Source organism: Varroa jacobsoni, unplaced genomic scaffold (assembly GCF_002532875.2).
Source record: "Varroa jacobsoni isolate VJ856 unplaced genomic scaffold, vjacob_1.0 scaffold_759, whole genome shotgun sequence".
NCBI lineage: Eukaryota > Metazoa > Arthropoda > Arachnida > Mesostigmata > Varroidae > Varroa > Varroa jacobsoni.
Window position 1 is genome coordinate 238,211 of NW_019213661.1, and position 20,706 is coordinate 258,916.

Genomic DNA, 20,706 nt, shown 5'->3' on the forward strand with positions numbered 1-20,706 from the left:
GTACATTTTCCAATTTTACAAAAGGTTCGTGATATAAATAAAAGAGTGACATTGCTTGTAACAACAACGAGCCTACACTTGGGTAGACGGCTTGTTATGGTGTATCACAGCAATGGGCACATATATAGCTGTTTATCAGAAGTGAGTATCCTGATAACAGGAGGGCTCCCTATAATTAAGATTTTACCATCAATAAGTAGTACTTTCTGAGACGCATTTTTCAAAAAGAATAATTGTTGTTCGTATACAGAGATTCAAAGGATTGCGATCCAATTACAATAATCATAGACGCTACATTTCTACATGGCCCGCAGATATCCAAATTTCTAGCTGTACTACTTGACCTGTATGCGGAATAACCATCCATATTAATAAACAAATTGACGCGGTAGATGCTTTTCACGAGGAAAACAAAGTACGAGGAAGTGTCGCCGTCGATATTCCATAATTCAGGTATGCTGGCTACACATACACACACACACACACATATATGTATATATATATATAATGCATTGTAGTAGTAAAGAAAGTGTCGCAGATCCGTTTTACTATTATTTTGCAATAACTTAGATTTTGTAATTCAGTGGATTTAGGCCTGTAAAACCGCAAAATCATAAGATCTCGATCAAGAACGACTGTCCGTCTGTAAAGGAATCTAAAATTGCTATTTTGCGGCTTCCGAAAACTCCTGTGGCGTAAAACACTATGGTCAGCCGGATCTGATGATAGCCATAAAAACGCTATTGGTAGCATTCCACTAATTTCGATAAATATATATATATATAAAGTAAAAACTGATGTTTCGCTTGCTACAAACCAGACAATGTACGAATCATTATATAAAAAAGTTTAATCATACCTCTTACCCAATGCGAAAGGTGTATGCAGAACATGTGTGACAAATGTTTTGGTATATGAAAAATGTTGAGCTAATTCTTGTCGTAAGTTATTACAATTGATATGGTTCTATGCAAATTTTTCGATAATGTGACGAGGTGACGAATACATAAATCCCTCCAGCCATCAAATATACACTAGAGTATTGGAAATAACTATGAAAAAGAATAAGGTGAATTGAAAACAGAACTGAGTACAGGAGGGATGTTTGTTCATTGTTGGGCAAGGTGACAATATTAGTCTCATTCTATGGATAGCACTTTTTTTAGGATTATTACATGAACAATTACTACGCTGATCATTTAAAGCTACGAGTAATAAGTTCACATAAGTTTTATAGCAATCAAAATAAAAAAAATGCTAATAGAAGCCGCCAGAGCTCATGATGGTGTTAATGATGATTATGATGCTCGGACAGACCATGCGTACCACGTCTCGTTGCCGAGTGAGGTGCTATGTCGTTATTAAAGCGAGCGAGCTTGGAACTACGCTCACCGCCGTTTCTAAGGTTGCTGTAATGTCGCCCATGTGATCCGGTAGAAGCTCCAGAGCCTGAAGGCTGGTCGTCGCTCAGTGGCACCCGGTATCCGGCAGACATCTGTCCAATAGCCTCGTGTTCACTTGCCCACGATGGTAGTAACCACTTGGCAACTTCTGCCACAGAGTCCAGCATCGTTCGTCGCCGCTGAAAGTAACCAAACGAATGATACGAAATAGAACAGTATATTGTTAGATAATTAAATCTTCGGCGTCAACTTTCACATACATTAATTCTTAATTATTTTAATCATCCTATTATTATATCTGTTAACAGATGCCATGTGTAGTTCTTTGTCCGAATAGTACGATGCGGAGGTCAATTTGTGTAACTGACTCATTCGGCAAGCTTTGGTTAACGATTTGACCATTTCTAGCAGTCGGCTGGCTTGCGGACCGCTGCTGGTCGTTCAGTAAAATACAATAGAATATGTGCACGAGAGAACAAGTAAACGAAGTGGGGAAGTCCGAAATATGCTGGTATCCGCAAACTTTGAAGATAGATACCGGCAGGCATTAACCGACCAAATAACTGGATCTAAGCACATACGTTGTGCACAAAGTAGGTTGCAGTGCTCCAATTCGCATCGAACACATGACGTCTCGTTTTGATTTATACTTACAATAATTATGCACGTATATGTGTGCTGAACTAAGGCACTGCTTTTAATGCTTACGATGTTTTTTCCAACGTTGGTAATGAAAGCTCATGCAAGGAAGAGTGAACGGCGTGCAATTGAATTGCAAGCATTTACTCTGCTTGTAGAGTGTAGTAACAAGAACGCTGTATTTAAGAATCAGTTTGATATTGGGGCCTTCACGAGTGCTCTTTATCTTATGCGCCGCTACCACTGCACGCGCCACAACCAAAATGCGGAAAATAAATAATTTTTTTATGGGCCAATACACCTTGACTTGTTAAATTCAGTAGCTATTAATCGATGTTGCTGCCGTAATTTGACTTTAGGAATTAGATTGGGGCACACAGGTGAGACCGAGAAAAAGAATCAGATACGCACCTTGCCACCTCGCGGTTGGCTTGAACTGTTGATGCTGTCGGCCCGCGAGCCAAGCGAAGAACGTTTTTCAGCCATGCTCTGTCCGAGTGGCCGCCCCGTTGTCGTGGGCTCTGCGCGTCTTCGATTTTCGACCAACGGCAGTCCCGTCTGTCGTGTGATATTGGCTGCTATTACTCTTCCTTTACGACGCCTACGGCACCCGATGATTTTTCTTGTTATCCCTACTTGGTTTAGTACCTCGTATATTAGTCAATTCTACTGTAGGCTGGCTAAGACGCACGCAGACACGGACAAGTGTTGGCTGCCTGCCTCTATTTCAAGCCACCATTACCACAAGCACTATTGTAATTATTAGATACATCTACTGCTACAACTACGATTACGTTCTTTCTGCCGCCGTCCTTCGCTGCTGAAGTTGCACAAACAATCGCAGTCCTATCGGCGGAAAGCAACCATGCCCGGGAACGAACGTGTCTAGCACGACCGCACGTTCCCTAGTCAACTTATTCGTAGATCACTAGGCCCTACTGGGGCCGGACATCGACCGGCACCCGTCGTCAATAGCACGTTTTGAGCTGGGACAACCACGCCACTCAACTAAATGCTCACACCTCACGCATTCAAACGAACAATGGCGGTCAAAGCTGATCAGCACATCCTACCACAAACGAATCCAAATAGTACCACGACTTTCATACCAGACTGGTGGTACGGAACTCCCGGAAGTAAACCGACATCCGCGCGTTTGGCGCGAGATTTAGAAATAGGTGAGAGAAGAGACCAAAAAAGAACTGAATCCACTTGAGCAAATCACAATAGACACACGACATACACATTTTACATGATTTATATATAGACATATATACTCTACTCTCTGTTAATTCAAATGGGTCTCCGCACCCCATAGATGATAAATATTCGGCAAAAGTATGGGCATTCAGAGGTTATAACAAAAAAGATACCAACGGTGTCTATGAGAAAATAACGTGCTTAAGCAGACTAGCGCGTAATTTTTTCCATATTTGTGTGCTGAAGCAACATAAGTGACAGTAGATTGTACTATTTGTCCAATTAAATAGTAATTAGTAAACGACATTTGATTAATTAAAATCGTAAAAACCTTTGTTGTGGGTTTGAATTAAATCGCTGAAGGATGAAGGATAACAGTTGTTTGAAGGTTTGGGAATAAGAAGCACGCTCATAACAGCGCTATATACATATACTAACGTGAAGTTCGCTTAAAGCGGCGAGGTTGTGCTTAAATTTCAATGGACGTCTTGCATTCCATAACTAAAATGATTTGCTGCCTGAATTTGGCTTTAATATTTCATAGAGACTTCTTTGCAGAAACCTATATATAAACCAAAAGCTGCTACCCTGTACTGTAGGTCCTACGGTTCCGACAACTAATGCTTGAAAACTTTGTACCGAACAAAAGCATAGCGATACGTTTGCTTATTGCTTAATATGAAGTTTGACGGTGAGCAGCCATTGCCATTACTCCTCAAGTTTGGCTATTGCAGCTATTTCCACTTCTTTTTGGGGAGGCAAATCATTTAAATCCCACTTTATGTTTATTCTTTGCTTAGCAGATCACAGTGTTAGTTTATTAAAAAAAAAAAAGGCAAAAAGTATAAAACAGATGATGTCAACGAACGAAGAATTTTACCCTAACTGTGGTGTCTCGTAAGCTTTTTTAGATTTTCTTTTTCCATTATATTATTGTGTAGATAGTGGCGCTTTTTATTTTGAGGGCGACAGAAAACAACACAGTCTGTGTATTACCAGAGCAAAATGAATGAATGGAATTGCACGAAACGTTACCTTTGAAAGCCTTTGTCAATCTCATATAGGATTGCCTAATTGTCAGAAAACCCTATAGGCACAGTGTTGTAACTGGCCAAAAAGGCACTCCTGCTTGGCTTCCTCGTTGTTAGAATATTTTATGTCTTACCACTGTGGTTGTGTTCTGTATATTTATGCATAACGCAGTCTAAGCTCCCTCTAGGTATTTAGTCAAAGTTTAGTCAAAGACTAGAGGATATGTTTTATTTTTTTTAACTCTATCGTGAAAGGTTGTAGCGCATAATTTGATGTTGCGGTCGGTTAAACTATGTCAACGTCTTTTTAAAGGGTACGTAATTATATATCGTTAAACGGAACGTTGGATGAACTGAAATCGCAACTAAAAATGTATTTATGTACTATGCTAATGATGAAGCGTAATGTTGACTCTATTAGTTTGAAGACAACACATTTCAGAAATGTGTAAAAACGGTTCACTGAAAGTCCTTTCAAATATATTTATTTCATAAGGAGAATTCACTTTTCCATTTTTGGCAAACGCATTTAATATGAATCATGTCAAATAATATATACAGCTGTACAATGCAAACAGCTAATATACGACACATAATAAATGAAAAGACACACATCACAATCTTATATATAGTAACAGTATTCGCAGGAACATAGGTCCATTACACCTCTTCGGTCTTCTCAACCACTTGGCATAGGTTTTCTCTAATCCAACTGTTCCAAGGCTTCTCTTTCTGACAGTTCGCGCATTTTGCCATGACTGGAATAAGCATGTGCGGTTCACGCGATGTTATTACGCATTGTTGAGCAAAACAGCGCAAATGGGTTGGGGCAGCTGTACACGAAGTACATCGACAGCAAACTGATCTTGCAAGGTCCGTTTTGCAGAGAATACATGGACCACGAGGGGGCGGTGGAGGATAATATCTATTCAAAGTTTTTATCATTGTACAACAAACACAACAATGACGCAAAAAGTTTGAAAAATTAATTAATTTTTGTACTTCATAGTCAGTTGATTTGATTGAACTCGAATCGATTAAAATATTTTTTATTTGTTACCTTCATTCTGCGATTTAACTGACATAACAGAGTTTCCCAAGACTGTATTGTGTGCTCGTTGTTAGTATTTCGCTAAATTTCCTCACGTTGTCAATAACCAAAATATTGGTAATACATTGGGTGTCTATTTTAATTTAACAAACCTTGTAATTACATAATAAAATTGATTTCAAATATACATCTTTATTAGTACACATCACATTTTTATTGCTGTATCAATAAAGTAGTCGCCGCATGAAGCTAAGTTAGAACCTATCTTTAGTGATTTTTAGTTGGACTTTTAGTTTAGTACTTACTTCGAATATTTCGGGAGGTCTACTTCTTCCCGAATAATTAGCATATGCGTAGGAGGTGTCAGGGGTAGCTCCTGCCATAAAAGAAGAATGAATGTATAGGTAAGTATTTAATATGCTTTTGTGCTGATGCATTTGTCGTATTCACTAAGAATAAAAAAACAGTATCAAAATCAATTCGAAACATCGACGTGGACATTATTTAACGCAACGCTTCGACTTTGTTAAGATATTCAATAAATTCAAGTTGTATTAATAAAACGTAACATCAATGTTTATATATAAGCTGTTTTGATGGTTATAGGTGAACATAGAGGTTCTGTTTTAGAAAAGTCACATTAATTATATTCACATGTGAAACGCCCATTTTCCTTGTCGGGCCGAAAAATTATTTTGGCTTGATACCTCATACGATGGTGACTAGTTGAAAAAATTGAAATTATTTTTTTTTACGGTTTGCTCTAAAAACGCTTGTGCTTACATAGCGCAAAGAAGACTTGTCACAGATAGTTCGTTATATTATTTTGGCATTTGAATTCACTTTCACAGACTTCCGAATATGAAAATATAACTCGATATCTTTATGTACTTAATACTCTGCGCATGTGAATATCGAATAATAAATAGACCAACGGAATAGATAAAATAATAATTGTGGAAATGCTGTATTTACTGTTTTCCGCCAACGATAAATAAAGTTACCTTGATGTACTTCGGTATAAGCCACTGCAATGTGAGGGACAAACGTTTCCATGGGGCTACTGATAGCATGACGGACAACACACGAAGCGCGTGTTCAAATTTCGTCTCCTTCTTATACCTAAAAATTGGAGAAATTGCAGAAGAATAGCCTTAGTCATATTTTGCTAGATAAAGCAGTATTTTGGGTGGTATTAAATTGTATCTTTGATGCGCAGACTGTGCATTTGGTATTTAATTATTTTCAGTCTTACTCGAAATAATGTTAATCAATATAAAGAAACGCCTAGGCGGCATTTAATGACAAGTAATTATTTTGTATTAGAGTATTAGATGCGATGCAATAAACACTTGTGATCTTTGAGATGTTGTAGATTCAGAATACTTTTAAATGCTGTCGATATACATACAAGCTACTATGCAGTGCACATTGGGATATCACATTGGAACAGCTGAGTTTAGCTTTAACAAAACTATATATCGGAATAAATATCAAAAAAGGTCGCTTTATACAAGCACCGCACAAGCGAGTCTAGCGAATCCATTGCTGAGTGGAATTCATTTTTACCTCCTAACTGGTACGTGAGCAAGTCTTCGAGACTTTTTTGGATGTTGCCACGACCATTCAAATCTAAGTGCGCTTTTGTCGTTAGGAAATCCGTGTACTACCAATGTCATCTCCCTGAAAATGTTCGATAAAAAAAGAAGCTTTGTTATAGAATTTTGCTTCTGTTTAGTTTACAAATAATTGATAATGACGTAAATCGTATAAGGTAATTTAACTATTAACTTGAAAAAGTAACAGACCACGAGCCTTTTCGGTTAGTAGTATAAGCTCCTCCAGATGTGACACCCTTATTGTGCTGTTTGATTCGACGCCCAGGGTCGACAGTAAAGCCGATATAAGTGTCGCCAAAAAATTGTGGCGTGATGCAAAAGAGTAGATAAACACCGTAGAAATTTCCAGAAGCACTAGATGGTGCGACAGGAGGGTGTACAATCTGTTTATCTACTGAAACCGATGAGACATATTCTGGAGAGGACCTGGGAAAACTCATATCTTCCCTGTTAATGAATAAAAGGAATGTCAATAAGGTTAGAACGGTCTCACCTGAGAACTTTCTTAACTGGTTTATATATGCAACGAGCAAAATCTATTTTTATTTTTATTTTTTCTATTTCTTTTATATAGTTACACTGGAATTAATGGGATTATACCTGGAATAAGACACAGGACTTGCACACAAATGATTTCCGAAACAATGGGATCTTCTAACAAAACCATTGTTAATATTTTTACTATCTCTAATTTTTCATAAACTAGTCCAATGGTGAAGGTGATTGCAGTAGTTTACTGCAAAATTTTTCAAGCTACATAAGTGATCGAAGAAAAAATTTAAGTTATAAGATGTTCTAACTTTACAGACACACTCTCATAATGCAACCCTGTATATCGTTTTTTATATGAACTGCTTGGTACTTGCCGCTAGTGCATATTTGCTTCACCATTTTTATTAAACTGAATCCTAAAACAGAGGTGGTTAAAGTCTCCTACCTTGCTAGCCTTTATTGGCCCCGGCCGATATTTATTAGCTATTTCCTTACTTGTCAAAATTAAAACAGATTCTTTAACCTTTGTTTCAGCTGAAACAGTTGCTGGGTCGGCTATAATCGTTTTACTTGGAATAGTTATCAGTGAGTTCCTCACGAAATTTTCACTAAAAATGCGCACGTAAGATACTCAACGCAAGCAAGCACAACCTTTCCGTTTGCTGTGTTTTGAGTAATAAAGCCGCTTCTCATTGTAGTGTCTTTAGAACTTCACCAGACAAATAATAAATAACGAAAAAATGCTACCACCGGTTGTTGAGATATCTCAACTATGCAAAAAAAAAAAAGCTTCAAAGCAAACTAAATGGAATGATGATACAAAAATCAATAGAATAATATAAGTAAACATGATTATATTTTTATGTGAATTGATTTAAAATAGGCAGTAACTTAGCGCGCAAAAATTTTACGTGAATCAGCTGATCTATCAACCAGTCAAGCCTGTAGCGCCTCCTTTGAAACAGTTGACTTCGTGATGGAAGTTTGTTTAGCCGGTTGCTTCACTATTCGTAAATAGAACGCGATTGCTTGCGCTACTTCATGGGCGCGAGTTTTTCTGAAGGAACGAGTCCGTGCTTTTGGATTATTTTCACTATAAATAAAACAAAAATGTAAGTTCTTATTTTGGCGCCTTGTAACAAATATAAAAAGAATACTGAAGCATCCAAGGCATTGATATTAGTCAAGTTATTCAAGCTGTGTTCTGACGTAAAATAAAGGATAACATGAACAGGTAGCAAGAACGTTTTAAAAAGCCAACAAGGCAATCAAGCAGGAGAGCGCCCAAAAAGAACTCCTTAATATATTCATTGTAAGATAAATTAACAACGGGTAGATCTTTATTGAGGCAAAGGTGTGTACATATGGTGCAAAATACAAACTAGTGATTATTGAAATATTATCATTATATTAGTATTACAATTAGATAAGTATCTTAGTAATAATACAATAATAATAACAGTACGTAATATACCCATAACTAGAATTTAAGTAAGTTTAAATTAGTTCATTATTCTTGTATGTTTTTATTGAAAACAAAGTTGTCTAAAAACATTCTGATTTAAAAGGTCATGAAGTAACGTAACGTATTATGCTTCCATACAATATATTATGACTTCTACACAGTATTGCTGCCATGATCAGCTACCGTAAACATGTAATACTATTCGTAATAGGAATGGCGCCTCATTGGTTAACTCTTTTTCGTACACAGACTGCCAAGTAGGGGGACGCTACCTTTTGATGCAAGTGGAAATATATTTAAACGATGAAGCTGACATTGTCCCCAGTCGCTGCAAAAATATTCGGTAGATCTGTACAGGCACTTGCGAAGGTCAGTAAAGTTTTAGTTATTCTTAGATATAAATTAATTTCGTTTAGAATGAAAACTAACTATTACTCACGTTCGCAGAAAATTTCTGAGCGGCCATATGTGCCCAAAAAAATCCGTACTTTTAGCTTGTATTAGAAGACTTTTGCCAATATGATACAGGAAATAGAAGAAGATGCTGATATTGCTAAATTAAAATAAAATTGAGCTAATACTGAATTGGTCCACTGTAACGTAACTATAGCCAACTTTTTTTTATTTTTTCATAATAATACCAGATCGGCGAGGAGATTGTTATTAATTCAACAGTCGACGATGGCCTTACTCTTCAGGCTGCAAATACGGCAAAAAGTGCGTTCGGTTGCGTTGTGTTCGGGAATGATTTTTTTCAAGAACAAGAAAATGCCATACGATTCACTGGTAAGTCTAGCCCAAAATTATCAACCTTTCCGAAAATGAAGACGACTGCATGTACCTTTTCCTTTTTTGTAAGAATATATAAATATATATATATATATATATATATATATATATATATATACACAAAATCTGTGGCTTCTGAACAAAAAGCTGCGACAAGCAATTTTTACATTCCTCAGTTGAAGCTAAGCTAACATCACTAAGGAACCGCGGAGACCGAAACATAAGATAGTTTGATTGTGAAAGATCCGAATTATACGGGGAATGCATTAAAACTTTCTATGCAAGTTTTTCCAATTTTTGCCGAAAGACTAAAGATATATGTGGTCTAGCTTTGTCACAGTAGAAGACGACGCTTCTTCTGTTTCTAGTTGTTCTAATTGCAATCGATTTTTTCAATACCTTGTTGTAATCCTCTTAGTTGTGAAAAATATAATTCCGAATCAGTTATTTTGCCAAGCGGCAACAATTCACAATGCACGACTCCTTTTTAATACTAACCAACACCTTATGTAACACCAGTATGGGCTTTGCCGCAGGTTGCTGAGCACATTAAATTTTTTTTTTTATATTCTTATCATACGTGAGCCGCTTTTTACAAACTATAACCGGTATAGAAATAACTTGATGCCGTTGAATTTCTACAGAGTTCCACAAATGGGAAGACAACAAAAGAAGCTCTTTCGCGTCAAGTCGTGTGGCATGGAAACATAGTTTTTTAGCTAGATTTCTTCAAATGGTTTAAAGCTCTTCGATGGTAGATGTTTCGACTTTTTACTATACTAGTCGCGCGTCTTGCTAAACTTTCGCAATAGTTTTATAAACTCTACTGTAACTGACTGACCACTACAAAGAGTACCTTTTACATTAAAATTCCCAAAATGAAAGTGACAGAACCATGGTGAAGAAGCTTGACCATAAACAGCACGATTTTCTATGGACCATACAGCCTTTGTGCCTTTGTAGTAGTAGAACTCTAAGATATACCAAATTTTGGCAAAAATTTCACTTATCTTCAGGGCGCTCATTACCAAGTCGAAGTGGATGCATTGCAACAATTACTACTGGCAAATATCAGCTCTGGAATGACACCAACGCCGGCCCAACCCGACCCATATTATTTGAACTATGTAACGTTAAAGTTATCTAACTTGAAAAATAGTCAATACCTCTTCGACGATTCGGTAGTTCAGCATTCAATCCTATTTACTCTAAAACATACTAGGATCGTTTAAGGAATTTGCCTCGTGAGTACTTATGAGCTTGATTGTAATTAAACAGATATCTTTATTTGTTATTTATTTCAGCCAACGTGAACACAAAGGGCGGAATTCTCATGGCTTTTAGATTCACAACAAACTTTGAACGCACTTTGCAGTGGTGCAATTTACAATTTTCGAAAGAGGCTCTTACAGTCCGCTTTATGTGTCGCTCTGAAATTGTTAAGGTAAGTAAATATGCTATATCATAAAATGTAATGAGTGTTATTTACCTTTAAGGTAACCCAGTTTTGTAAGTGACTTTCGCCTTTTGGACTTTATTCAGCTCGCTACATGTAGATGGTTAAACGTTACAATATGTGAAATGGGTTCATACGCTCATATGTGTCTTCTGAGTTAATAATTAAGTATACGGTGAACACGCCTAACGTTGTCTGATGCGCTGTCTGGCTAGATCCTTACCAAAATATTGGTCACTAGTTTAGCTGCAAAATATTTTGAGGTTTATGGAAGCTAAGTACTCCAAAAAAATTTACTTGTAGCGGCCAGAATTGCTAGAGAGATGTTAGACTGCGCTGACATGGCTAATAGCAATATATAAAAAAAATCGCGATTTTTTTTTACGGTGGGCGTAAATGTTCACATAAAGCGATGCGACGTTATGAGTATTGATAATATAAAAAATACTTTTTGGTAGGTCACGCAAAGCATTTTTAAAGTATGTTATATAATCTAATCGTTATCGTATCATACATAATTGTTAATATGTACCGAAATATATTGTTGCTACACAATTAAATACCTGACTAGAGGAATGAATGCGTTAAATGAAAATAACCTGAAAAAACTAGGGCTCTATGAGGGACTCTCTCCAGTTGATATCAAGACTCGTAACAAAGGCAAGGTGACCCTTATGTATCCTAGTTGGGTCAAATTCAGTCATATTACATGATTAGAAAATTAACCACATTAGGTATGTATTTATATAAATATATGTACTGTAATTCTCGTCTAGTTTTTCAAAAAAAATCTAAGTTGAAATCCTCACTAAAAACTTAATCGCGTTAACCAGGCCGATTTTATACATATTGGTAACATTTATTTCAACAACCATGATCTCCTATGAATGTTGAAATATCATATTGGCGATTGAAACTATGCTCTACAGTAGGTTAAATTTCATCCTCCTATACCAGTAGATGAAGCAAATGCGTATAGAAGGCCTGTTGAAACACTTAATATTGGTATTATTGAACCGTTATGCCATTTGAATTATATTTATCGTCCGGTATTTGAACGAATGTAGCGTGCTTCAACTTAAGTGGAAAATACCTCCCATCATCTATTTCAGGTATACCATGTCAGGTTAATCGATGGTCAGCATTTTGTGTACAATGTTGACATTAACAAGTATCCAAATTTTATTAAAGGTGAGAGTTCATATTTTTTGCCAATCGTTTCCTGTCCCGGCATAATACACTTAATCTCTCTTCTCCAATACAATGTATTATACTTCAGCTTACTTAAAGACAAAGAACAAAAAATCATAGGAGAAAATGTATAATTTGTATTACTAAAAAATAGTTATTATATAATTTGATTAAATTCGTGATATATTTTCCTGAGTTGTTTATAATTGTATTATAAACAATGTTTTTTTAATTGGGTTTAAGATTAAATCTGAAAGTCGTTTGTGAAATTATCCCTAGGGCCGGCTCGACTGTTTCTTGATGTTGTATCCCAATTCCACTCTAAAGTTGCCGAGGTAAGTTGCATCGTCATATATAGGATATTCTGGTGCAAAATTTACTATTGCAAATCTTTTTTGAGAACGGTTTAGAGTGCCTGAGAGATGGAGTTGTACATGTTCATTTTTGTATGAACATAAAAAATAAAAGCAATAAATATAGCCAAAGAATTTTAAAATGTATGTTAGAGGAGTTATTATCCATCGCCTACGACGATATAGAGTTTTGAATTTAGAATATCTGTTTTATTGTATCAGTATTTCAAAGCATTGGGCTCTGCTCGTTTATTAATTGTGGTTTGCGAATTATTTCTGATATTACCACCTGATATAAGTAGTTCATATTTTATTTCTTAAATGTAAACTTACATCGTTGATTCATTCAGTATTGTGAGTAGTATCAATTAGTCAAGGCATCGTAATGAACATACGCATGCTATATATGATATTCCATATTATTGCGATAATTGAAAGTTTTATTTAGCTCCTATGGACAAAAAAATTAAATTTTTAATCTGCGTTTTAATAACAATTATAGTTGATTGTTTAAGGCAGTAGTCAAACAAACAGCTGCAAGGTTAGGTCGGAGCATAGCAGAATGATAAAGCTTTTTTTAGGAAGAAAGCAGCTCCATATTCAAATAGAGACTGTAGCTTTTTTCTTAGAGGAACCTGGAATATTCACAGTTTTAAATTTTGAACTACATATTCTCTGCAATACTCCTGTAAAACGAAACCAGTTTATGCGTTAGAAACATGATTACCAATAGCACATAAAATCAGCTCCATGATTCTTATGTACGTAAATCTCTACACTTTTATCTCACACCTCAAAGACGTTTTTTTTTGTATTTGGTTTTTTCGACATACTGTCTTGAGCTAAGCCTTTTATCTTCAAACGGCTGTCGGCACAAGCATTGAGACCAATTTGATAATCATATGTGACTGTTTTATTTTCGCGTTAAAGGCATTTGCTTGACATTAGATCATTTTTGTGTCAATGTAGCCTTTTCTTTCAATTTCACAGCTACATTGCTCCGAAGATATACCTGAAAGCTACGATCAGATTTAGCCTCTATCGTGCCCAGCATTATAAATAGATACATACAGCAAGAAATATGAGAAACCCATGATGAATCCTAGAACGCTTGTGAGAAAGATATTTCCCAAAAATGGTCAAACATACGCAAATAAAAGAAATTCAACGAATTTGTCCTTGTTATTATTATTAGGAAATACAAACCAGGTAGAATATGTAGTTATTATAGTTAATTATAATGTCAACACTAATTTGGGTATATCTGTCTTAGATAAGAAGCCAATATTCTTCAGATATAACAATATCTTTTTCTGGCAACTAGGAAAGCCAAAGTTTCTAAAAGAAATTTTACTTTTAAAGGTCACCCTGGCTGTATCTTCGCAGAAGTTAACATTAAGGAACTATATTGATGATGCACAGGATAGCGCCGCAGTAGTATATTCCAATATCACTTTCGAAAGACGAGAGTTTGAGGCATTTGATGTTTCAGATAAGGTAAATTGATGTAGCAACATACACTTTAAAAGAAAAAGAGAATAACATAAATGCGTTTAAAATTATCCCAGAGATTATAAAAAAGTGCTAAAATCTTTAAGCTCTGGGATTCTAAAAAGAATTTGCTCTCTTCTGAAAAAATCTAAATTACTATTTTTCTAGGTATTTTTCTATATAAAAATATATATTTAAAAAATATAAAGAAATGTACGCAAAAAGTTATCATTGAAAGATACCTCGGCTACTCTCTCGGGGGTAGAGTTGCTTTTCAGCACGCCATACATTTAATTTTAATTGCAGATATTTTAAAAGAAATGTTGTATTAGTGTTTTTATCTGGCGGCTTTTTAAATCGGGCTTGATGTACTTCTGGTTATCATTCCGTCATCGTCAGCATTCCTGGCAGTCATCTATTCTTTTCATAAATTTTTTAATTAAGGCTACACAATTTTCTTCTTAAGTCAAGTTCTTTCCAACAATCTTAGCGTTTTAAAATAGGTTCGTCAACTTAGTACTAATAAGTGCACTTGATCACGTAGATGTCAATGTACTTTTAGGCTATGGATATCACGTTTTCATTGAGGATCTTCAAAATTATTCTTAACTACAGCGAGATGCAAAGTTTGGACGTGAACATTCACTACGACAAGTATGTATCGTTTGAATATCTTCAGAGCCAACTAAAGGGACACTGCACATTTTTATGTAGTCCACGGGAATATTAAGGTTACGCTTAAAGTTACACGAATTTAAGATTTAATGTTATTCATGTTATATATTCCAATTGACCAGCCCTTTGATATAAAATTGTGCAGATATGATAGTTTTGTGACGACCTGAATGATGTGAAGCTTTATACCTCCAACTTGACTTTTACAACATCCAGCTAGACAATAGTTGCACAAGTTTCCTTTTTGATTTAAACTCCCATTAAATAATATTAATATAACAGAAGTTCGTATTAAGAATGTATTCATTCAAAAATGACCTCTAAGTGCGCTTTGTATTTCATTAAATATAGGATTAGATTTTGCTAGTGGATACACCTAAATTATATATAAACTAATATTCAGTTATAGCAATGGAAAATTTAAATATATAATTTTTGTGAACAACCGTGAATCTCAATCTACTGGTTGTATTTTAGGTTTAATAAAAAATAACCACTGGTTGTACCACTTTTGTGGTAATGGTGTAGAGTTAACGAGTGTTGGTTAAAAATTATCATTTATTGTATATTTTATGCATTAAGAAAAAGTGATCTGTTTAATACAAATAGTCTTGTTTATGATTATTATCATTATAGACCCGGCGCCCATGTAATCGTCGCTTTAGCTTCTAGTGAACGGGAACTCAGCCATGTAAAGATCACGTTTGTTTTAGCAACTCTTGACGAATCGACTCCAGATGTTGTACAGGCAAGTAAAGTTTTGTTCTACAAATACTATATGCTCAATCGCTGCTGCATGCACACAAACCCCCCGATAGTTGGCATTTAATATTCTTAGATTTAGTAAGCGTCCACCGAATATTCTTTTAATTTAGAAACATGTGTCATGTAGACTTACGCATATCAAATGGCCCTCGGCGTCAATTATTGTTATATAAATACACCCATGAAATAAATTAATATCTATAGGTATAAAGCACGAAGAGGAGAGACGCTGTATGATTTAGACTTGATTATATAGTGGTAGGCTACTGTTAGGTAAAGCCCAGTAGACCCAAAGCGCAGCATATCAATGGATTGCAACTAACCTACGTAACGTACACGTACAAAGTGCTGTGTAGACCTTAAACTTTGTATGCACGCCATCTATACATCCTATTTTGTGCACAGGAGAGCTGCACATCATCACAGCGGAATATTCGGAGAAAGGAGCTAAGCATTCGAAATCCTGCCATTCCAGCGTCAAACACGTCGCAGCTGACAAAAGTAAGTGCAAGAGTTAATCACAATCTTTCCCAAAATGCGAGAGCCATAAAAAAGAAGAAGCTACATTACTCAATGGAAGTTAACGAAATATGAAGAAGCGGATAGACATATTAATTTCTATAAAAAAAGAATACTGTACGCATATATTTCTTCAATATCTTTGAAAGAATTCGGTAGAATTGTATTGTATTGGTACCGGTTCAGGCAAATAAAGCTCAGTAAGTAAGTCGACTTATTCACTATCACTTACTAAGGAGTAAATCATGTCAAACAGCGCTCAAATTCTATAATATGCGAAAAGTCTATTACACATGAATGAAGCTGATAAGTCAGCATAGAAATAAGTGATATATAAAGCCCACTGCTGACTGTGTTACAATAGCATGTTTTGGTAGCGTCATCTTTAGCGAACTTCCTAACATTACCTTCGTAAAGTTTACCAAAAAAATCCAAGAAACAAAATGGGGCGCCGCAGACCTTGTCGTTGGATCATCGATGCTGCAGTTGATGCAGGTGATGCCCATTCTCTGGTGGGGAGTAAATGGTACTTTGTCACTTTGGCACTGCAAGTACAATTTCCATTCAGCCGTATTTGTATTGCATTGTATCACTTTTACAAAGTACTGTTGAGGTAGCTAGTATAGATCCACATGAGCCATATACATTAGTTGTATACGAAACGTGGACCTCGGAACTTGTGATTAACGTTATGTAGACAAGATATCTCCTACGTTTCTTAATCTAGGTGCTTATGTTGACTGGAAATTGAGTGACTGAGTGCCATATTATGAGAAGCTGGGTGCTGCTGGCTTAAACTTGCATCACGTGGCACACCATTTGTAGAAACTATTTTGTTTGAAGGAAAAACAGGGATTAATAAGAAATTAATTAGTATATCGTCTAATCCCGCCTACTGTGAGTTAATATCCTTATGAAAAACCGTCGAGCCATAATAGCCTGTTGTCATAAGTCACTATATACGTGAACCTATTATTCCAGGTGGTATCACGGTTTGAAGAAAGTGCAGTAATGGATAAAAGTGACAGTGGTAGCGCCAAACGTGCCAAACGAAACGAGGATTCGGACGAAGAATTTGCGAACCTCCTCGAGACAGACGAAGACCTGCACCGTATAATCACACAAAAGGAGCGGGAAGCAGCCAAGTAAGGGAATTAAGTAACAAAATATTAGAACATACCCACAAAACGCTTGACACATCATATGACAGTTGAAAGCACATCCTTATATATTCCGGAAGAATTAACTATGATCTATTCACAACGATTTGGAGGAAAAAAATAACTGAGGGGTTCTCTTCAGCAGAGTTCAAAAATTCACACATTCTTGTTGATCGAGTAAAAAAAAGAACTAAACCTTATCAGTGCGCTGCTTTTTTTCTTTACCCTTATGTAGAATTGTGCTAACTTCTCGGTGTTTTAGGGAACAGCATGAGTCGAGTAGCCGAATGCCCTATAAAAAAGAAGTAGATACAGCCGATGATTCGATGGAAGAGAGTTTACATTTGGTAACATCAAGCGAAACAATGGAAGAAAATCAACCCACAGGTACTGTAAGCGTGATGGCTAAAATCCTGATGCAGAATCAAGCAAAGGCCCGCAGAGGAATGGTGAACGTTCCTAAAGAAAAACCGGAGATACTCGTCCCTCCATCGGATAACGAAGAAGACTAACTAGAACCATTGATGTTCTTATGGGGCAGATAAAAACGTTACACAAAAATGTCTTTTATACGAAACAAATATTTCATTTATGCTTTGAGTAGCTTTACAATTTAACCGATTTAATATTGACTCTTTTAACTTTAAGTAAGGTATTCAAACCCCAATCAAATAATTAAGAGATATCCTTGCAAATTAAACAGAGTTAGTTTCGGTACTACGTTTTTACCTAATGGATGTGTATTTAGTAAACACTCCTACATAAAGTGCTTTTTAGCTTGAAGTGTATATAAGGTTATATTGCTTACTGTGTTGTCGCTACTTATGCTGGGACCTGCTTGTGCAGTCCGTTAATTTGATTTATTAGGGCCCGTAATAGATCTAAGCTCCATGTATATTTGACAATGAAACCACGAACGAACGTCAAATCGGACGGAAGATCTTAAGTCCTTTCAATCTCATTAAAAGATAGGTTTCTACCGCATACCAACAATGGCGACATTTGAAATCAGGACACGTTTTTGGATAAATATCACGGATAAAAGACAAGCTTTATTTATAACATTTGCACTATGTTCTTGAAATTAATTTTTGTAGTACGGCGAAGTCTAAGAATTACGATGTGCGTTTCGTAACAGCTCAAGTTTTTTTTTTTTTTTATCAGAGTGAGCAAATAAACACGTTTTTAATAAAATATGAGTTGTAGTAAAATTATTAGTTCTTATCCTCAGTGGATGATAATTTTAAGTTCTATTTCATGCTTCAATGACCATCAGTGCTATTTTTTTACTGCGCTATCTCGAAAATGGCAGCAAAGTTTAAGACACAACAACCCAATAAACTGAAATAGAATGCATTCAGTTTTAGCTGTATAAGAGAAGGATCTCCTTTCGTTCACCAAGCTTATCGCAAATAATAGCCTGAGAAGAAAGTTCCCGTTGTTGGTTATTTTAATTCACCGTAACTTTCGACCAAGTGTACATTTTTGCCCGAGATGTAATCACTTGCCCTTCGCTTCCCATTACTTTCCCCCCATCTTTTTGCCAGCTGATATAACCCCGTGAAGGAAATATTCTGTTCGTGTACCCATTTGCGCACTTCAATTCCTGGTCTAAAATATTAGACTTTTTGCCTGTGCTGCACTAGTTGCAACAAGTGATACTCACACAGAGCTGTGTCCGAGCTGTATGTTGGATGAACAAAGAAGTCCGCTAGAGCTCGCTGGGTCACCAAAGCAATTTGTGATGTCGCGTTGTCATGAAGTAATATCACTTTGCGCCGCGCTTTGCCTTTCGTAGTTCAAGCTAGTTCATTTATGTAACCTCCTGTAACTCTTTTTTTGGAGTGTGGATACTTTATAGTAAAACGCTCTTCTTTCGCTCCGCTATTTGAAGATGTTCAGCTTGACCATGAAGATTTCTCTGTGGCGTCAAGCCGGAGGGCTATCAGACATATAATTATTTCGGCTGCGGCTAGGATGTCACAAATGATCAATTTTTTATCACTGGTACTGATGCTGTACAGAAGTTACTTTCTGTAAAGGAAGCAGTAAAAGGCCTTTTTTCTTTTTTTATTCATTTGTAAAGCCCACCTTGGTTTTCTTGTATTTTTTCTAATACATGCAAACGACTGACAGCAGTCATCTGGGTAACTTCTGCCAATTGGCAGAGAGGTTTCAGATTAACTGCGTTCATATTTTGCTTAAGAAGTGCCTTCATGCTATCATCGCTCACTTCCTGTGGTTGTTCGAAGTGCGGTTTGGCATTCAAGTTTAAATCTCTGGTTCTGAAGGGCTTAAACCTGAACTAATAAGTGGTAGCACTTCTCGCACGTGCAAATAATTCTTTTTAACTTGGCAGCACGTTTTCCAGTGCGAAAATGATGAAGAAGACAATGTCGGATATGCACTCTTTCAAATTTTAGGACTACACGCACTGAATCACCATCAACAACGACAACAACTCAACGAAAACAATTCTGACACTAGCTTTAACAGAAGTTTTCCTTTTAACCTAATAATAAGTTTTATATAAATCTAGCCTAAAAATGTTCGTTTTTGGATGCACGTGGATCAAAATCTTCTTTCTTAAAATGGTAAATCGCCCATGCCACGACTGTGCCATCTTAAAGGACATTTAGAGCAAGTAACGGCAAACTATCTCGTGGGCGAAAATCGAGAAACACTGAATGACATTAAATGACAAGTGGCTACTCTTAATTATGCAAATAAATGCCACTTCCACTTTCAACAAAGAGTGCCTTTATGTAATACCCCGTTATTTATTTAGATTACCAATCAAGGATATGGTAATTAGAGTCAGCCGATTGTATTGTCTCCTGATGGCGTTCCCTTGGTTCGATTGTTGTCAACATTTCCGTCGAACTCATCTTCAGTGGTTTCACCTTCTGACGTCGCACCTCCTTCCGAATTTATCTTTCCACCCGAGGGGCGTGTCCCCCTTACTGGATGAATGAAGTCACTCGGAGTTGAGGGTGCCCCATGGCCAGGAAGAGCTGAAAACTTCCTTTGAGTTTGATAATGGTCTTCAACCTCTTTCTTGCTCTCACGACTAAAGCCCCCGGTATTCATTTTTTCAATAGCCTTTCGTAACTGAAAAAGTAACAGGACGCGTCAAATTTGTAAAAAGCCGTCTAAAATAATTGATATGCTATAACAGAGGGGAGTAACATATCACAAAGCTCATCCATCTAGAAAGCAGCTGACAAAGATGACTATATAGGCTGCATACACGTTACTTATTCTAGCAATAATGTTACAACGCACAATTACTAAGGTACCCGGTATGCAGTCGTGGTATACTTTTCCACTAAACGGTTCTTTTAAATGTGTCAAGCGGTGCGGTCCGACATAGGCTGTACCGAAATAAAGATTGAAGTCTGAAAAAA

At 36.4% G+C, this 20,706-nt stretch overlaps 4 protein-coding genes across 17 annotated transcripts in view; 1 reads left to right on the plus strand and 3 right to left on the minus strand.

Moving 5' to 3' along the window:
- Positions 1–3,107, minus strand: part of LOC111263341 (uncharacterized) — a 14,577-nt gene extending 11,470 nt beyond the window's left edge. For all 4 annotated transcript variants that reach the window (XR_002682166.2, XR_002682165.2, XR_002682164.2 and 1 more), the window contains exons 1-2: positions 2,454–3,107; positions 1,327–1,582 (exon numbers count right to left, since the gene is read on the minus strand). Coding sequence is in view for 1 of the 4 variants with exons in the window: in XM_022838320.2 (XP_022694055.1) it covers positions 1,327–1,582; positions 2,454–2,528 (331 nt within the window). In the remaining 3 variants the exon portion in view is untranslated. The remainder of the gene's footprint in view (positions 1–1,326; positions 1,583–2,453) is intronic.
- A 1,635-nt stretch (positions 3,108–4,742) lies between these two features.
- Positions 4,743–8,437, minus strand: slx1 (structure-specific endonuclease subunit SLX1). Of its 6 annotated transcripts, none has more exons than XM_022838342.2 (6): positions 8,347–8,437; positions 7,133–7,390; positions 6,894–7,007; positions 6,329–6,446; positions 5,630–5,700; positions 4,743–5,198 (listed from the first exon to the last, which is right to left on the minus strand). In XM_022838342.2, the coding sequence occupies exons 2-6, from the start codon at positions 7,381–7,383 to the stop codon at positions 4,934–4,936; spliced, it is 819 nt and encodes a 272-aa protein (XP_022694077.1). In that variant the 5' UTR covers positions 7,384–7,390; positions 8,347–8,437; the 3' UTR covers positions 4,743–4,933. The 6 variants fall into 6 exon arrangements, with proteins under 6 accessions (XP_022694077.1, XP_022694078.1, XP_022694076.1 ...); XM_022838343.2 differs by lacking the exon at positions 8,347–8,437 and adding an exon at positions 7,881–8,276 and having other exon boundaries at positions 4,743–5,031; XM_022838341.2 differs by lacking the exon at positions 8,347–8,437 and adding an exon at positions 7,931–8,244.
- Rad9 (cell cycle checkpoint control protein Rad9) lies at positions 8,418–18,495 on the plus strand. 2 transcript variants are annotated; one of them, XM_022838337.2, is made up of 12 exons: positions 8,418–8,547; positions 9,150–9,269; positions 9,545–9,686; positions 10,994–11,133; positions 12,258–12,336; positions 12,616–12,671; positions 14,052–14,186; positions 14,743–14,834; positions 15,492–15,603; positions 16,026–16,121; positions 17,121–17,284; positions 17,562–18,495. In XM_022838337.2, the coding sequence occupies exons 2-12, from the start codon at positions 9,204–9,206 to the stop codon at positions 17,809–17,811; spliced, it is 1,332 nt and encodes a 443-aa protein (XP_022694072.1). In that variant the 5' UTR covers positions 8,418–8,547; positions 9,150–9,203; the 3' UTR covers positions 17,812–18,495. The 2 variants fall into 2 exon arrangements, with proteins under 2 accessions (XP_022694072.1, XP_022694073.1); XM_022838338.2 differs by lacking the exon at positions 8,418–8,547 and adding an exon at positions 8,584–8,789.
- The window catches only part of ClC-a (chloride channel protein 2), a 68,650-nt gene continuing 66,261 nt past the window's right edge, over positions 18,318–20,706 (minus strand). For all 5 annotated transcript variants that reach the window (XM_086969577.1, XM_022838335.2, XM_022838332.2 and 2 more), the window contains one exon: positions 18,318–20,410. In XM_086969577.1, coding sequence (XP_086825703.1) covers positions 20,117–20,410 — 294 coding nt within the window. In that variant the 3' untranslated portion in view covers positions 18,318–20,116. The remainder of the gene's footprint in view (positions 20,411–20,706) is intronic.